This window comes from Typopeltis vanoorti, chromosome 5 (assembly GCF_054136105.1).
Source record: "Typopeltis vanoorti isolate ZY-2024b chromosome 5, IOZ_Tvanoo_1.0, whole genome shotgun sequence".
NCBI lineage: Eukaryota > Metazoa > Arthropoda > Arachnida > Uropygi > Thelyphonidae > Typopeltis > Typopeltis vanoorti.
The window spans coordinates 148,048,004-148,068,239 of NC_143553.1; the positions used below are offsets into that span (position 1 = coordinate 148,048,004).

The 20,236-nt window shown below is 34.9% G+C and overlaps 1 protein-coding gene across 1 annotated transcript in view; it reads left to right on the forward strand.

Moving 5' to 3' along the window:
• Positions 1-20,236, forward strand: part of LOC150106928 (NPC intracellular cholesterol transporter 1-like) — a 920,722-nt gene that overhangs the window by 594,288 nt on the left and 306,198 nt on the right. Inside the window, exon 17 of the mRNA XM_090393507.1 lies at positions 17,838-17,927. Within this exon, the coding sequence (XP_090249633.1) occupies positions 17,838-17,927 (90 nt within the window). The remainder of the gene's footprint in view (positions 1-17,837; positions 17,928-20,236) is intronic.

The window sequence follows — 20,236 nt, forward strand, 5'->3', positions numbered from 1 at the left end:
ATTCCTCCCGTCACGACGAGAATCGAACTTAGGCCTATTCCAATCGAAGGCCGCAATGTACCGCCGTTCTTCCAATTGCGCTACGGAGGCATTTTAATAAACTCTTCTGAAAATAACATCTTGTCCCCTCCCCTCCTCTCCCACACAAATTCCTGACCCGAAAAATAATTTTCTTGGTCATTCCTGATCAAAAATACATTGATAAATGGCTAACAGAATTTAGATGGTCATTTTAGATGATAAATGATCAACAATATTTTATGTGAAAATGAAGTCCAATCTCTTGTTAAAGTAGATAATGATGAAACAAAAAAAAATTACAACCAAGCTATTTTTCAATAGATCCAACCCATTATTGAATTCAAGATTCTGGCTTCCAAAACATATTCCATAACATACCATATCATTCAATATTGCACTATTTAATAATACTGGAAACTTCAATTAAAGATGCTTTCCTAAAAGACAGGATACTTAGTATTGGCTTTCTTTGACATGAAAAAAAGCATAGCATGTGATATAGCTTGATGTTTGGTATATTGAGAGATCTATACAACATTGGTTTGAGACCTCTTAATCAAGAATTTTCTAACAGTCTTTTTTGAGTCTAAGTGGGATCTACTCTCTCCTAACCCTTTTGAGTGGAAGAAATCCACACAAGTTGGTCTGTTTTAAGTGTTATGCAATTTGCAGTCAGTTAACTCAATAACAGAAAAGTTTCCACCTGTGGGAACTCTTTATGTGGATGACTTCTCCATCTTTTCACTTAAAATTAGAATAGACCAGTTCACAGAGCTGTTTGCATGCTTTTGTTACAAATATCTTCACCTGGATGTGCAATGTTTTAAAGCAAAAAAGGAAAAGAACATTAATGAAAATAATTAAAGAATAAAAACTTAAATATTTTGGACATCTGACTAGACAAGAAGGCATTCAGAAATTAATATTAGAAGGGAAACTAGATGAAAAAAGAGGGAGACTCAGGAGAATGTGGTTTGAAGACATTAAGGACTGGACTGGCTTTAATTACCATAAATGTTCCAGAGCAGCAAAAAAAAGAAAAAAGTTGCTAGGGGATGACACTTGAAGAAGAGGATGTACAATTAAGACTAGGACACTGATCATTCTGTTGCAATCGAGTCAGTTCTTGGGAGTCATGATTGATTAAAAATATAATCCTACCACATTTGTCATTTGCTAGATAGGTGTTAGAAGCAATGAATATCCTGCACGTCCTATCCTTGCACCTTTTGTAGATGCAGATTGAAGTCCCTTGATCCCTCCACTTGTACTCAGTGCTTATCCATTCCAGACTTGATTATTGTGTGAGGTCTATTCCTCTGTGAGAAACAGTACACTTTGTTGGTGTGATGCTGTCTACTGTCAGTCAAAATGAATGATGTGAAAAAGTTTAAACAAGACAGTTATCATATGTGAAAAATATATATTGCATCCTCTGCTACAAACGTTTAAAGAGTAGTACACTGCTGTTGATTTTGTCTTGTCTGATAAGTACATATTGCACAAATTTCATGTTCATGTTTGCTGTGTGACAGATGGCTCCCATATTAAAAATCTGTCTTAACACAGCTTATTGTTTGTACTTACATTTTTCTGATAATTTCTATGATAGAAATATCAGATAATGTCAGACATTTTCAGTAACAACTGTATGGATATCAGCCTAGGTGTAATTCTCAATGGGTGAGAAATGTAACCATTGCAAGTTTGTCCATTAGTAATCAAAGCTGTTTGACTTTTCATATGTTTATCAGGAGGATAGTTCAACTGTGCTTTTCAGTAAAAGCTTTTACAGCTAATTTTAACAAGGAAGGTGCTAGATGACAGGAACAAAGTGCCCGATAAATGCCAGATAAGGAGAAGAGATAGATAATTTTGTTGACTGTGTCTTTGTTTTCATATCTGATCTAGATCTATTTGAGGGCTGATGTTTATTAAACACTGAATGTTACCTTAATAATATTTCTTAGTGACTTTGATATATATATATTATTATTATCATTTTTTTTTTAATCTGGACTCTGTAGAACAAATGAAGTGAGCTTGGTGATTAGTGTTTGACAATGTCTGCCTCCTCTGATGGATGGTACCTAATGATGTTAGAAACCTGTAAATTGAAATTTAGATTAAACTTGAATTTTAGCAGTAGGAGTATGCTATTAACATGTCCAAGAAAGTAAGACAGTTGCTTGATTCTTGTTCAGCAGTGAACTTGATGTCACTAAACTTGGATTAATTTTATCTAAAAAAAAAAAAAAAAAAATAGTAGTAGTTTGATCTAACTTTAACCAGACTGCAAAAACGTCATCTACAAAATGATTTTATTATCATCATTATAATTATTCAGGCCTCTATTGAGTCAAAAGACTCATTGTGGGAGGTCCTTCCTAAGAAACAGAAAGTCTATCCAGACTCATCTTGAGAGGTCCCTCCTAGGAAACACAGTCTATCATACCACTCCTTAAACTCATTGACCATTCCTGCTCTCGCCACACTATCAGGCAATGCATTCCATGGTTCAACCACCGTCCATGTAAAGAAACCACTCCTCCCCCTCTTTCTCACAGTTTCCTTTCGTAACTTCCAGGGATGAGCCCCTTGTCATCACTCTTTCCTGCTGTTCAACCTAGGCAAAAGAACTCCCCAGTGTCAACCCTGTAATTACCTCTCAACAGTTTAAAAGTCTCAATCATATCACCTCTCCTTCTATCCACTAAACTCTGCAGTCCACATTCCCTCAGCCGATCCTCATAACTAACAATGTACAGTCCTGAAACCATTTTTGTTGTCTAGCTTTGTATCCTTTCCACAGTTAATTTATCCCTTTAAAATCCTGGTCACCAAATCTGAGAACAATAGTCTAAGTGTGGTCTGATCAGGATCTTATACAATGGAATGATAACTCTTATCTCTGCAGGTCAGCATCCTTTTCATTATTGCAGTAATCCTCTGTGTTACCTTCACACCTTTGAAATATGTCTCCTAAATTTCAGGTTTCTATCAATCATCAATCCCAGATATCTTGTTTCCTCTACTTCCTCCAGAATAGCTTCTCCAATAGACTATGCAGCATCCCATCAATGTGTCTCAAACCTCAAGACCTTATTTGCTGCATTACACCAACACTTCCATTCATTTGCCTATCTGTCCAGCTTATTCAAATCATCTTGCAGGGCTACCACATCTGTACTATTACCAACAACCTTTCCCAGCTTTACATCATCCTCAAACAACTGAACATCCCCATGCAATTCACTGACAATGTCATTGATATATAGTTCCCTGTAACTGGTCACTGTGGGACCCCCACTTGTAACCCTCTGCTGCCTTGAAACTGCCCCACAACTCTGATACCTATCAGAGAGCCAATCCTGAATTCAGTTGACCAACCAGACATCCAAACCCATGTGCTGCAACTTAAATATCAGGGTTATTAAGCTGATAACAGGGTGCCACATGATATCTGTTATCATGTGGCACCCTGTTAAATGCTTTTGATAAATCCAAGAAAATGGCAGTATATGTTTCCCTCCTCATCTACTGCTCTTGTATCTTTATAAAAGGCTAGCATATTACTAAAACAAGAGTGTCCCTTCACAAATCCATGTTGACTCTTACAGATAACATTGCCCTCATCTGCCCAATGCTGTATACAGTCCCTCACTAATTTCTCCAAGATCTTAACAACTACTGATCACACACAAGCGGGCCTGTAATTAGACACTTCCAGTCTGCTTCTGCCCTTATGCAATGACACTATCTTACCTTCCTTTCATTCTCTGGGCACCTTTCCCATACTCAGACTTTCATTGGAAAGCCAGGTCAAAGGAGCTCTCAGTTCTTTAGCACATTCTCTCAAAATTCGTGAAAGTTCCACAGCTTTACTGACATCCAGAGTACTCAGTATTTGGAACACGCTCTCCTCCTGTGCCTCTAAACCTTGAATCTGCCCTATCCCTCTATTATTAAAATTTACTCCAGGATGAAATAAAGTGTTCATTGAACAATTCCACTATGTCCTCTGCATCAGTCACTCTATTCCCATTTTTATCCCACAGTGTCATTCCTCCACAATCATTTCTCCTCCTAATGGCCACATAGCTAAAAAAAACTCACTAGGATTTTCTTTGGATGTGGCCAATCCTTTCTCATGTTCCAGTTTTGCCTTCTGTACCATACTAGTCAGTCTCCTGGCCTGTGTCTTGTATTATTCAGGCATCTGCTCTTCGCTTGTCTCCTTGTATCTCTTCCACAGCCTCTTTTCGCATGCAGTTCCTGTTTAATATTGTTGGTCATCCACTTTACTCCAAATTGTGTCCTCTTCTTCACTTATGGAATACAGCTTACTATTGCTGCTAACAAATATTCCTTCTCAATTTCCCAAGCACTAATGATATCCCGGCCTTCCAATTCCTTCCTCCATGAAAACTTTCCTAAGTTGACGTCTAAGACTATTATAATCATCTCCCTTATTAATTCCACATACGCTACTGTCTCTTTGATACTCCTGCATGTCTATTCATCTTCTAAGTCAAAACCATATGGTCACTTTCTCCAACTGGTGGGAGAGATGTCATCTCAGTTATTATCAACTCTTCTGATGCTATGACCAAATCCAAAACTCTTGTTCCCTCTATTACATGTTGCCTAAGACATTTTCCCTCAAGAATTCTAGAAATTCCATTCCCTTATTGCTACATGCATCTTCCCTTCAATTTATACTGCTGTAGTTGAAATCTCCCATAACAATCATTCTTCTTGCACTTTTCTAAGCTCAACTGTCTAAACATCTCCTGGTTCCCACCCTCTGTTCTCCTTGGTTTGTAGCAACACTCAACTAAATATCCTGTCTTACCAACCTCTACCTCACACCATATGCTTTCAAAATCATTAATGTTACTGCTTTCCAAAGCCTCCACTCTTAGAGGACATAAGTCGTCACTTATCATAAGCAGTACTCCACCACCATGCTTTCCTTTCCTATCCTGCTGAAAAACAATGTATCCTGCTACTTCTATTCCTGTTATTATATGCTCTTCTATCAACCACGTCTCAGTAATCCCGATAATCTTTGGCCAGGCTGATGCTATACTCGTCACCATTTCCTCTCATTTATTCCAGAAATGCCACTGTTTCTATACCCAGCATTATCCCCTCTAGACTCCACTCGGCTCAGTGTTACCTGATGTCGTTCCCATTCTCCCAAATACCTATTCCCACAAGAGGCCACCCCTTCTACAATCCACCCTGGGCATTCTAGTTTCCCTGCATTGACACTCCGACTCATTCAGAACAGCAATCTCTCCAGATGCCTACATCCTTCCTCATTCAAATGCAAGCGGTCTCTCACATACAATTCCTTTCTATCCTCAAACGTCCTCCGAGCATCCACATATTTGAATCCTCTCTTCTGCTCAGCTTGTCACTATCATATCTAGGCAACACGCATACTATCTTTCCTCTCTGCGTCTTTTTTCGTACAACCTCAAGCAAGAAGCTCATATCTCTCGCTGCCCAATTTACATTACCTGCCATGTCATTTGTTCCTACCATCAAAATCATCTCATCCACACTTTCACTCCTCTTAATTGCCATAGCCACACTTTTTATCATTCCTTCGGGCAAACACTCCTCATGCATCCTATCTTGAACACCATGGATCATTGAGTCCCAATAAATTATACCTGTTACCACCTTTTCCTCAACTGCTCACATGCATCCCTCACTCTCTCTCTCTTCCAACACTTTCTCTCTGTGTTCCCCTACTTACCTGCCTTCCTGACATCACTCTATCCTTGGTTCCAGTGCTTCCTCACATTCTTCTCATTCCCTCTCTTCCACTTATCCTATTCTAACCTCTTCTATCATTCACATAACTGTCTCTCATTCCCTCTTTTCTACTGTTCTCTCCTCCTCTATCATTCCCATAACTCTCTCTCACTCCTACTCTGATTCGCCTTGCATTCGTCTCTTTCATTCATCTAAGGTCATATTTATTTTAATGTTATTTAAAAAAAAAAAATCTAAATATTTAACCATGATTTTCAATGCAAGTATTTGAAATATTACACGAAAACGATTTCTGCAATATTGTCCGTAAAATGAAAGAACATAAATTGCCTTGTACCATTGCACTGATTTGAATAATAAAAGACAACAAATAATTTACTACTACTAAATAAATTCATTGCAAATGCTAATCTGTGGTCCTTTAAGGATTATTTATTTTCACACATGAACTTCATTTTCGTCTCTAGGAAAACTGAAAATAAAATAAATTATGCCACAAAAAGTTCAAATATCGAAGGATGATGAAATTCCAAGCAACACAGTATATTTCAAGTCAAGGCACAAAAATTGCTCCATTAGAGTTAATCTGGTAATGGCTCTAGAATTACTGTTAAAGGATTAATGGTGATTAGGGTAATTACATGATGAAAGGGAGAATGCCAATGATATTTTGATCAATAAAAAATCCTAAGAGGTCTCAGAATTTCATCCACTCCAGCAATTGGAGAGATTAATTCTGCTTACCGTAATGAGGAAGATTCTATCATTCATCCAGTGATTTGGAACAAATCGGAAAACTTTTTAAATGCTACAATGAGTTGAAGAGAATTGTGAAATCAACAAATTGTCCTCAATCTGGTCTTCATCTTAATACTAATCTTAACTTTAACCTATCTGATTGTCACTCTTCGACTATCCAACTTTGGTTTACACAAGATCCTGACCATCTCACCATGCCCAACAATACTGTGGCATCTGGAATGACTTCTGGAATGAAGGTAGTTTAATGTTAAATTTGATGTCAGACAATGATGTACATTATCCCCTCTCTTGTTCATTATCTCTATGGATCACATGAAGGAAAGTGGTATTAAACTTGATATCAAAATTTGGAGATGTTAATCTCAGCTCTTTGCTTTATGCAGATGATGTTATAGAGTAATCCCTCGATTAGTGCGTCATTTTTTTTTCGATACTCAAATTCAATTGGTGTGCCTCTAAAATTCGATTAGGGTGCCTATATACATCTTAAAAATAAATGTTACAGATTTTAAAAATTTTCTATCTATAGATTTTTATGGCTAACTATTTTAAAAAATCACTCACTAGAATGAAATAATTTAGTTACCTATTTAAAACATTTTACAAAGTTAATTTTAATGGCCTACTACACTACTTCCATGCACACTATGTATACTATGTTCCAAAATTTACCACCAATATTTATGTCGTGTGATAATGTCGTCCATTCTGATAATAGGGTAATCAATCCATCTTCTGGGATGAGTTGTTTATTATTACATGTCGGAAAATTAACTTCTCATTTATGATCATTGTAATTTTTAAAGTGGTAACTATTTCGCTTGTATAACAGTTGGGAAATTTTATCTATAAAGCACGTGATTTTGCATGTTGGCGACTGATTCGTGCATTCTTCATTTCTTTCTCCTTTTCAGCATGAATTGACTATTCTTGGCACCAAGACAAGTGAAGCTGTACAAAAGTGTGGGAGTACTATAATTACATAGTGCTTTGATGGTTGCATCTCGTGCCTCCTTTGCAATGTTATATGAGTGTTTTCCTTACTTTTTTTTATTTTAAAGTATTTTCTCAAGCTTTAATCAAGAGTAAAAGAATTAGTGAGCAAAAAAGTGGATGTGTGAAAATGATTAGATGATGGAGAGAGAAGCAGTAAAATTTGCAGAAGAGTAGAATAGGCAATAGGGTCATACCATCGGTTGTATGAAAAAAAGAAACAAAATACCCCCAAACTACGTTAGCTCAATTCTTTGTTAAGTAGAATGATAAAATTTATATTCTGAATGTGTTTTATTGTCTTTCAGCTTCATGGTTTTCCTTTAATTAGGCCCTGAGACGTATCTTAATTCTTTTATAAAAAAAAAATTAAGGTTCTAAAAAGAAATTTGAGGAACGAATTATACTGTTTGCCATAAGTTATTATGTAACATATATATTCGATTAGTGCGTTTTCGATTAATGCGCCTGTTTTAAAGAACGCATTAGGTGCACTAATCGAGGGATTGCTGAACTGCTCGATAAATCCTCTACAAGTCTGCAAGATTCCCTGACTAAATTGAATAACTGTTGTAATAGATATGGTATTGAAGGTTGGCATTAAAAAGATAAAGACAATGAAAATAGGCAGAAACATTGAAAATATCAACTGCATTGTGAATGGAGAACCTAGAACAAGTAAAACATTTCACTACTTAGGCACGATTTTTAGTGAAGATGGTAAATTAAATATGGAAATAGACAACAGAATCAACAAAGCTGGTATGGTAGGAAGTCAATTGAATAAATTTATATGGAATAAGAGAGAAATTAGCCAAAACACTAAATTAGCTGTATACAAGACAGTATTCTATTCCATAAGTTAAAATGGGAGCTGGGTCAGAAGTAAAACACTTGACCAAAGACTAGAGACTGCAGATATGAGAGTCCTTATAAAGATTAAGGGCATGGACAGATGGCATCATTGGCAGTATCATATTAAAAACAAGGATATTAGGAAAGAACTTGACATTACCAACATCCAGAAAGGCTGTAATCATTTAGACTGCTGCGTCTTTGTGATATTTCTTAGTTGACCTCCTTTATGCGATTTCTCGGGTCCCTGAAAAGAGGGTCGAGAGACCCCCGAACATTCTGCACAAATGGTCTTGACCTTCATGTTAATGTTCACTTTTTGTTCTCATGGGATACACACACATAAGCCTGTTTTCAAAAAGCAGAACTGCTTCAGAACTAAACCGCCTTTTATCACTGTATTTGAATCTGGTATCTGGCTGACTCTGAGCATGTTTAAAATCACTTAAATTGTATACAATTCCTACGTCAGTACTGTGCCGATTTCTAAGGCTTTGCCCTTGAATCTTACAATTTAAACATTTACTGATTTGCACAAACTTGTATGATAATTTCTTGGAGTTAAATACATGGGTTTTTATAATATTTACCACGTCAATATAAAAATTGTTCAAGCTTGTTTATGAGTTGCGACCTCTGTAAAAGTATATGCAAAAAGAGGAAAATTCCTACTGCATCGAATTTTATGATGTGTTAACAGAGCTAATCTCAGGTGGTATGATCACTCAAACAGAATGGAAGAGGAAAGATTAGGAAAACAAGGGTTCTCTGCCAGGTTGGTAGGAAAAAGACCCAGAGGAAGATCAAGATATAGGTGGATTGATACAGCAAAAAGCGTCCTTGAAGATAGATATATAAGATCTGATAATTTTGGAGTCTTGATAGGTAACAACTGATTTGGAGGAAATTGTAGATAGGAAGTTAGTAATGATGTAATTTTCATGTAGTACTATCATATTCTGCACACCCCTTGAAGGTATATATCAGGAATTTGATGATTATGATGCTTGTAATGTATATTTTTGTATTTCTCTTTTCGTGTCATGCACCTGATGAAGTTTTCTAAGAAAATGAAACTAGTTGTGTCATCAAATAATAGAATTTTTTTCTATTTTGGTATATCTCAGCTTCTAGTCATTAAATTTATTTAATCATATTAATTTTTATTTTTATTATTTATTTATTTTTTAAATCTTTCTAGTTATTTTTACTAGAACATTAATATAATTAGACCATGATGCTCTAAATCATGTATGTGTAATTCAGCAGTTCACGTGTGTCATTGTTGAATATACCATCTTCTGTTCTTGTGATTTAATTTGAAAGTCATGCTAAAAATGTCCTTAATAGTAAGTCAAAAAGTTTATACTAATTTAAATATATATGTAAGGTAAATCAATTTTGTTATTTATTATTCTAATTGTCACTGAATACATGTCAGCTCTATATGCTACAATAAAACTTTTGCTTTCAGCAGTACAATATCGTATCTTTTTTGTGCTTTGGAGATGTTTTTCTGGTTAATTTCATTCCAGTATATATATAGGCATTTCTTGTTAGTTTAAATATACCAACCAAATAAAGAATTTCCTTTATTGGTTTCGAAATGTATCCCTGAAATACATTTATAACAAAACAGTGTCACCAATGCACTGTTTTGTTATAGATCCTTTCCAAATGACCTTTCATGTGTATGTGTTATTGCTTTTCTTCTAAGTGTTTCGATAAAATTGAGAAACATTTCTTATATCTAGATATGAGGAATCTTTTAGTTTCATGGGAAACTGTAACTGTAATAGCATGTAGCATTAAAGCTTGTGTTCAGGAGTTGTTTATAGTGCCAACAAGAGACATTGATATACTGCTAATGAGGGGATACAAAATGCATCTTGTCAAATGACCTTGACCTGGATTATCAGAGCTTTTCCCAAAAGTATTTCCACATCCTTCCAAATGATCTTGGATCATGCCAAACTGCTAAGCAGTGCTTATAGTTTTGCTTATCATATTCAGTTGATGGCTGCTTTCCAGACTATGGACCATGTCTTTAATGGTACCTTATGCAAGTAAAATATGACTCATCCCAAGGATTTGGAAGGGGGAGGTAAGATTTGATGTTATCTGGTGATGTGAATATATTTCAAAAGTAAGGTGAGGAGATGTGAAATCTTGAAAAATGGAAAAGGTGTTTTGATAGCATTGAAGTTTACGGGGTTGTTTTCACCCATTGGAGAAGTCCAAGATCACTCCTTTTTCTCCCGAATTATGCTGTGCAGGCCTACACCTATTCTGTCAAAAGAGCAACCTTGTTTATTCTTCCAAGTTAAAACTCTTAAATTTTCCCAAAGTGACTTGACATTATAATAATCATAATTTTCCCAACATTCCATCACCAACAAATAACTGTACTTCCCCTTACTCCACATGAAATATAACTTTAACAGAACAACTCCAGAAAACAGACAAGTGCAGCATGCAACTAGTTACATTCCCCAGGACAATCCCTCCCCCCCCCACACACACACACCTACACACTGCTTGTATTGTTCTGACAATCTACTAATCTATCTGACAAATTTATTATCCCCCATCTCTCTCTATCTATTCATTATGCTTACACATCATTTGCCATTCATCATTCTATGTGTGTTTGAGAAGTTAAAGAATACTGCGTATGATATTTCCTCAGATCATTTGTAACTTCATAAAATGCAAGGGGATTGGTAACATGCCTATTAATTCTTATTAATCTCATTTTGCATTCTTTTCATAACTAGTCTCTTCATTACTATTACCACAACCGATATACCGATTCACAATTGGAAATATTTGTTTTTGAACCATTTTAGCAGAGTAGCTTTATGTTACTATATTCCCTTTCCTTAAGAATCTTCTCTATTGTAAGATTCATTAAAAACAACCTAGTAGGTCCTTCAAAGGCAGAGAGTAAATGCATTTATTGTGTTTTTTATTATGGTTGTATACAGTGGTGTGTTGGTAAATTTTTAACAACCGGCTCGCTTTATGGAAAATTTGATTCTTCACAAAGTTCTATTGTATCTTCAAATGTCTTTGTCTCTGCTTCTTCAAATTTTGTCCTTTTAATGTTTAAGAAGTTTCGTTCTATTTCATTTTTTCAACTAACGGTTATCTGCTTTTTCGACTGCAAAACTCTAACCCTGATTAAAATTATTTTAATTATTAAAAAAAAAAAGGAAAAACCCAAATAAAAACATATATTAAAGAAAATTTTCCTATATTACCTACAACTTACCTATTATCAAATGAAATCCTGAACAAAAAAAATGTAACACTAATATTACCACTCGTAGTCGATCAAATGACCAGAGACTGAAGCTGTTGCGACGAATTTTTGTATTTATCGATAGTGCAACAATGTTGCATTTCCAACAACTTAATGTTGCAAGTTCTTGGAAATTCGCCGAAAAATAAGGCATTATTGTTTATTCAAATACCCAGTTCAGGAGTTTTGATAATGTGTTTGTGTGTTTTAATGAATACAGACATTGTTTAGTAAATAAAATCATTTCCAAATTCCTGTTCATAAATTGAGTTTGTGTTTTGTGAATTCTCCTTTATGCATTTATTTTTGATAATAATATATGTAGGTGTTTATTATACAATTTCAAAATATTTACAAGAAAAAGTATATACCACCATTCATCATCTATCCTTTCGTAAAGAATTTTAATAACCGTCTCACCTGACTTAAAAACATTAACAACTGGCTCGCACGAGCTGGTCCCAACACACCACTGGTTGTATAATACCATAATAAACTATTATGAAAAATTGAATGGCTAACCTTGCATTTGAAGTGAAGTTCTTTCTCCATGTAGAAAACAGGGAATGGGACTGAGTTTTGAAGACAATGATGGGGGGGTAGAAAGAATAGAAATATGGAAAAAAAAAATGTGGAGGAGTAGAATATATTTAAGTATTGCTTGTAAATTCCCTGCTTGAATTGTTTCAGACATGTAGGAATCATCAGTTCGGGGGGGGTATCACTAAGAATGTATGATGTACTCATTGAAGGGAAAAAGACCAAGGGGAGAACAGATAAGATTTGTTAAAGGAACTTCAGCTGAATGGTGTTTATGAAGAAAGAATATGGGATTAGGGAGACTGATTGTCTGACCTGTGCTGGAAGAGTTGCTGAAATGCAAATCGCATTATTCACAGTAATTCCAATTATAAACCATTTTGTAGTATAATCAAGTAATAAAATCTCTATTTTTCATATACTGCCAAAGAAGTTTATTTTATTTTTTTTTTTTTTTGCTAATCAAAATGCTAAGTTTCCAGACATGAGCCTTTGTAATAATATTTGTAATGTTATATCATTTAATTGTTGAAGTAAAACTAAACTCACCTAAAAGTAGGATTTTTTCCTTCTCATTGAAGTTGAGGAAGACTATCACAATTTTTGTTTATATTCGAGCTACTTTTGCAGGTGATTTTTCATCACTATGCAAGATTAAACTTTGCTTATCAAGCATTTCTAGTCTCTAATAAAGTCGAATGGTTTTCAGCGAAGATTTTTGAATCGTCATGCTGTTACTTGGCGTGCACAGTATTACATTGGGCTGTATACGTTTCTATCCATTTACAAGTGGGTCTGATATAAGAAATATAAAATCTAGATGTATGCCAAAGTTTCTACCTTCAAATATTCCCTTTTCTCAAGGAGTATTCTTTTCTAATACAAAATGGCTTTTATCTGATTATCAATAATCTGATGATGAAATCAGTTTGCTTGTCAGATGGTTGACTTGGTTAATTGAATGTTGTTACATGGCATTGTACCAGAAATTGGTTAACATACTAACTCTTAAGGGTTTGGTTAAATTTGCCATGCATTATTAAAAGGGTTACCCAGATCAGTTTTGACCTTTATTGAGGTGAGAAAGTAAAGAGATGCTCATCATAAGCCTAGAATAGTTAGTATAGGGGTGCAAGAGAGTTTGACAGTATTAGGAGAAAGAAAAGACAGATTCTATGTGAGAGAGAAAAGGCCTCAGCTTCTTTTATATCATCATATAGCCAAAGTCTATCAGTTTTATATTTTCACCAATCTCATATAGATGAACAACCAAAAGACTAATTGAAACTAAAGCACAAAGTTGACTAATACCCAGGTGGTTAGACTTACCTGAGTTTAACTGCCTTGAGTTGTCTTTCTCTGCCTGAGATTGCTCTCCAGTCATCCCTGCAATTGCATATAAGACCACATTGAATTAAGAGGGTGGAACTATATAAAAAAAACCTCTCATAGCAAGAATAGACACAATTTTATCTCCCCCTGGTGGATATTGCATAATGTGGGTGGTCTACACCACCTATTCAAAAATTTGATATCCCCTAGAATGTTTCTTTCTAAGTACAAAAATCGTTTGACTGAACAATAAAATTTTCGCAGTACAATATTATAAAGCACTTGCATGTCATATTACTGGTTTTCAAATCCATGTTCCTTTCTAACCCTCCATAAATGATATTTCAATTTATTAATTACAAAAATCAAAATTCTCTTCTCATTGCTGACAGGTGGTGGGCACTGCAAAACAATAACCTTTTCTGTTGTAAGTAATGGAATGCCCAACACGTTACATAATCTGTTCCAAATATGCAGGGCAAGAAGACAGCTGTAGAATGCATGTTCTGCTGTTTCCAATTGGTAATAGATGTCACAGATATGATCTCCAATGTTAAAGTAACTCCATTTGATGGTATTGACTGGAAGGTGGCCATCTGCAATTCTCCAAGCAAGATCCCTCCCTGTTAGTGTATCCTTGGAATTCAATAAGTTATTAAAGAAAGTGTTGTCAATACCCAACTGTGGAAGTTCGTGGCAAAAGAGATTAAATATTTCTTTATGGCAAATTTTAATTTTTTTTTTTAATGGAAAGAATCAAAATGCCAGAGTGTTGTAGTGGTCATCAACAATCTCAGCTTTTGGACCTTTATAATCATTTACTCCAAACAGTGGAAGATAAACGTAGGTAGTACAGGAGAAGGTCTTCATATGTGTGCAATATTTTATGGATTTTTGAAGCTATATTGCCTAGTAGCAGAATTTTAAGACTGGATGCCCAAATCCTCCATGCTTCTTTGATGGCTGTGGGTTCAAATCTTGCCATGGGCATGGATGTTTTTGATTGTCGTCCTATCTTGCTGACTGATTCATTTATGTTGGTTAGTTGAACTTATCGTTGTCTCCTTAAATTCCGTTTTTATTTGTTAGATGTTGATTGATACTGATCCGAATATAAAGAAATTTATATTATCCTGCGCCACTTTATATTCAGATTAGTCTATATATTGCAGAGGAATCGATCATCAACTAACGTTTGCAATCTCACTTTTCTACAGGCCAAGGTTATTAATATCTTTTAAGGCTTCCACAAGGTCCAATAAATTTTTATGAGCAGTGCAATGAATGAAGATCAGGCAAACAACAAATTGAATTCATTAAAACAAGACATTTAATGCAGGGTTATATAACATGAACATCCAAGTATAACTTGCTAAACAAGATAATGCAATTGAACAAATCCAAAATATCGCTGAGATACAGGTAACTTTTCAGTTAGGTTTTAAGTTTAAAGCCGGCTTAGATCTTATTATTCTAGAGATAAGTATTTCTATCACAACTTGTCTCTATTCTGTGAGACAAATCATATCATCTACACATCGATTTAGTTCTAGTGTTCGGAATAGATACAATACGTTAGGTATCAAACATTCAACTCTCAGTTCTCTACATTCTGTCGATTTATAGAAAATAGTTCTCACAGTTCAAAGTTCCAGAATTCAAAATAAATATTCTTACAGTTGACTTCTCTAATTCACTTCTAGTCTATTAACACTTAATTGAATTACTAGGCAGTTAACAATTCAATGGGGAACACTTTAGTGCTTTATTCCTTCGACTATTTATAGTCAAATGCCACAGCTAGGGTTAAGATAAATTAGGCGGAGCTAACTTTCATTTGCTTCACACTGGATGTAAAAAAAGGATAAGTCTTACCAGGTTATAACTTCAGCAGATTGAATTTACTTAGGCACATTTTCAAAATTCCTGTCAACTAATTATCGTGAGGAAACACAATTCAAAGAAATCTTCACTATGTTAACTGAAATATTAAACACAGAGCTACATAAGTCTTGACACATTGGATTTCCTTTATGTACTAATTCCTTATTTTCCTGTATGTATTGACTTCAGCTTTGCATTATTCTTCCTCTAATCGTTAGGAATCTATCGTAATATCTGAATCCCATAGAGGTAGTTTTTAATGCCTTTTTATTTCTGGTCCTTTTCTAGTCGATTTTTCCGCCTATCCTTGCTCGCCTTTCGTTATACCCCTCCAGTCTCTTTGCTGTCCTTAAGCTTTCTCCCTTGATTACTTTCGTTTTCCAATCAACTGCCTTTATTCTTCCTGCCAAAATCTGGTTCTAGCCAGTTCAGCTTACATTTACAGGTTTCTCTCCATATCATAGCCATTCACGTTCCAAGCACGCGCTAACTAAAAACAACTCCGTTTCTCCTTGACTAGCCAATGAAATTCAATCAGAAGAATTGCATAAAATCTTATCAGCAGAATTCCACATATATACATTCTCTGAAAGAGAATGTATATATGTGGAATAAATAAGATAATAATCCGTAGTTCACATAAAATACATTTAAATATGATAAATACAAATTCTTATAATATATATGCACAGCTTCTTTTAATATTTATACAGGAACAAATAAAATAAATTGAATGACATTTTAATACTAAGCCCTTTCAGTACTAATACATATTCTAGATTAAATAATTAAACAATAATAAACTCAAAGTAATTATATGAATAATAATTTACGAGCAAGAAATTAACATCAAATATTTACAAGTGTTGCTTAAGTTGTGGCAGATTATGTTAAATGTGAATGAAGTATTATAATTCTCAAATATCTTCATTCACAATTTAACACCTGGACAATAAAACAAAAAGACAAACAAAGATTAACAACAGCAGAAATGAAGTTTATGAGAAAAACTGCAAAGTATACCCTATTTGATCACAAAAGAAATGAAGAAATTATGAAAGAATTAAACCAAGAACCAGTAATAGAAAAAAATTAAAAAATATAAACATAAATGGATGGAACACATTCAAAGAAAAAACAAAGATTATCAAAACAAGCCTTAAAATACAAGCCATTAAGAAAAAAAAAAAAAAGCAGGACGTCCTCTTAAACGATTCAACGATGGCTTCTAAGGCTGGAACAGGCCATGCTAGACCGAAATCCTTGATATGCATGATGATGATAATTTAACACCGGCCTATTTGGCCAAGTAGTTAGCATATCTGTTTCTTCATCCAAGAGGCCGTGGGTTCGAATCTTGCCATGGGCATGGATTGTTTTTGATTTTCCCCTGAAAATATTAGTGGTAGATGCCATTGGTGTAGATGATGGTAGTTGTGGGTCATAGTAGTTGGTGGATTGAGTGTTGGAGTCAGAGTTGTAGAGTAGGTGATCCTTCCTCGATGAGTCTTTTGGACTCCCTGGTGTTGTCATATAATAAAAATAATGGTCTATCACCATATTTTTATAATGCTGTGGATTAGATATAGTTACAGAAAGTTTTTTTTTTTTTGCTTGATTATCAAGTATATTATAATAGGCAAGAAATTATATTGTTCTAATCCTATACCCAAGTGTAAGCAAAGCTTGATTATCAAGGTTCAAGTTTTTTTAACTTGATTTAAAAATAAAACAAACTAGAAATATCTCTGCTTCAGAGCATTTTAAAAATATAGTTGATGCACTATTTTATTACTTGTATATGGAAAATGTATGACTGTCACAGTGATTTAGCCTCAATTTCTTCCTGGGTCTAGCTATAACTGAGGAGTCCTTAATAAATGTCAAAATTGGTCAGTTCAATGTTGTGACCCTTTCCATAATGCATGGCAATATATACGCTTGGAAATTAATGGCCTCTGTATACAATGAGCCTAATTGGGAAGATACTTCAAGCACAAACTGCTTGGTCAAAGTTGGGTATAGAATTAAAACAAGAATATAATTTCCAGTATTATACTTTAGCTGACAACCAATTGATGAACAGACATTCTACAAGGAATAAATTATACGAGGGTCAAATAATTAAAGTCAAAATAATAGAATATGTACTTATAAAATTGAAGGACTAATTGTATATTCAGGGACACTGGTGTTTAATTACAATGCTCTTTTGCTGTAGGGAGAGGTAAATAAATGATTGCTTTTTTTGTGAAAATCAAGGAAAAAGGAAAACTTTTTTTTTTTTTTTTTTTTTTTTTTTTTTGTTGATGCGTAATATTAACTTTTATTTATACAAAAAATTCTTTTATTTTAGCTTGTCATCTTCCTTGGCTGGTTATGTTCGTCTGTTGCAGTTATTGATAAAATTAAAATTGGACTCGATGAAGAACTGGCAATGCCTGAAGTAAGATATTTTCATTAATACATTTTTATCTAGTAGTGTGCATCACATATTGTTGTAGATCTTGTGTATATTCCTTAAATTTATTCATTTTTTTAGCTTATTCCTTATTAATAATGTGCAGGATATAAAGCATATTTGTTTTTTTATTTTAGAAGCTTGCTAGTTAGCAGACCTTTTGGGTTTGCACACATTTTCATACAGCATCAAAATGGAAAATGTTTTACAAATGTCTAAACTGCATTGGAATTTAAACCTAAAATCATGGTCACCAAGCTGTCTACTTTCACCATTATTAATATATAATATATATTATGTCATAATAGGATCGGTGTCGAGGCTAGCTGGTGAACGGACGTGCTATCGGAGAGCTCCTGAGAGATTTGTGATTTTTGTTGATTTATTGGTGTTTTGGATTCAATTTAATGGACTTAAGTGTGTAATTTTGGTATATTATTGGAGCTTTATTAGCGTGGTTAGTGTACTAAAGTGTTTTATAACATAATCTATGTTGGGAAGTCGCCGCTAGATGAATTCGTAATGTGTAGTGTTCGTGCAAGCTCCAGATAAGATAAGTATCATTTTCAGTTATCGATACAAATTACTTAATATTGTGTAGTTTTGTTTTGTTTGCTTTGCGTATTTTAGTGCGTCTATTTTTGGTGTGTTATAACGTACAATTTGACAAAACACCTTGCAAATAAGGATGGCACCTGTGCGAAGGAAAATGGCGGCCAGTAATGAAGGTTCGCCATCATTATCAAAGAACGGTAGCATAAAAGAAATGAGTCAGTGTACTAGCTGTGAAATGTACGCTTTGCGGAGTGCGGTCGGAGTGTGGTTAGATGATAATAAAGGATTGAATGTGTGTAGAAAATGTAGGGAGAATGAGGAATTGAAGTGTATTTCGGATCGTGAGTGTGATATTTTTGTCAACCTTCAGAATGAAGGAAATAGGGATATGACAAGAAACGGCAAGGTTGTACATGAAAATTGTGAGAGTGTGAATGTAGAAAGTGTGAATGATAGTATAAATGGTTTCTCAGAGAACAAAAAAGATGAGATAGATGCATTGAGTGAGATCGCGTTGTTGAATAGTGCGATAGAAAGAGCAAAACAGCAGCTAGAGTGCATGCACAAAAGTAGACTGAATGAACCAACCAATAATAAAAGGTATGACAGGAAAAAGACGTATGAATGTGAACATGAACAAAATGAAGGATAGAGTGCTGTATGGAGACTCGTTAGTACGAGGTGTGTTAGTAGAGGATTTGACAAAATCGTACCAACCTGGTGCGACCATAAAGGACGTAACCGAGTCTATTAGAGAGCAAAAGGAAAGGGTGAAAGAAATGATTGTTGTGGCAGGTACGAATGATTTGAAAGGAGATAAAATGGAAATGATAGAAGACCTGAATGAATTGTTTGAGGTAGCAAAAGAAAAGAGTGAGAGAGTTAGAATGATGAGTCTTTTGCCACGGTATGACAGTGAAATGTTTAAAAGGAGGGCTATAATTGCGAATGACTTTATGCGTGGGTTATGTATGACGAGTGGTGTGGAATTTATGGATGTGTGGAGTGAGTTTGATGGGCGAAAGGATCTATATAAGATGGATGGCTTGCATTTGAATGGTTACGGTGTAAGAAGACTTGAGAAAGTGTTGCTGAATGTAGTGGATGTGCAAATTCAGGGAAACTAGATTTGTTAGGGGGGGGGGGAGTAGAGATACAGTCCTTATGGAGGCAGTTGAACGTAAGAATGAATATAATATGCCAGAGCAAATAAGGACAACAAATCTGAGTGGGATAGTTAATATAAGGCATCAAGATAGGGTTGGGGCTAATGGGGGTCTTAAATTCATGTACACTAATACTAGGAGTATTAGGAACAAGAAGGAAGAGTTTTTGGCCATGGTTGGCACTTCCAGACCACAGGTTATAGGTATTAGTGAAACATGGCTGACTGTAGATGATATAACTAGTGGGATTGAATGTGATGGGTATAGTGTGTTCAGGAATGACAGAGAGAATAAAATGGGGGGAGGAGTATTGTTGATGAAAGCTGATGAGCTCCAGCCAAGGAGAATAGAAGTTGAATTGCAGGATAGAGAAAAGAGCATATTTGAGGCCATTTGGTGTGAGATTGTGGCTAGCAGAACTAAATATACAATTGGGCGCTGCTATAGACCAGGTGATGGAAAAGATGGTGGTGACAGTATGCACAAGCAAATAGAAGAAATGGGTGGAAGGAGGGTGATTATTATGGGAGATTTCAACTATGGTCGCATTGATTGGAGTGAGGAGAGGACACA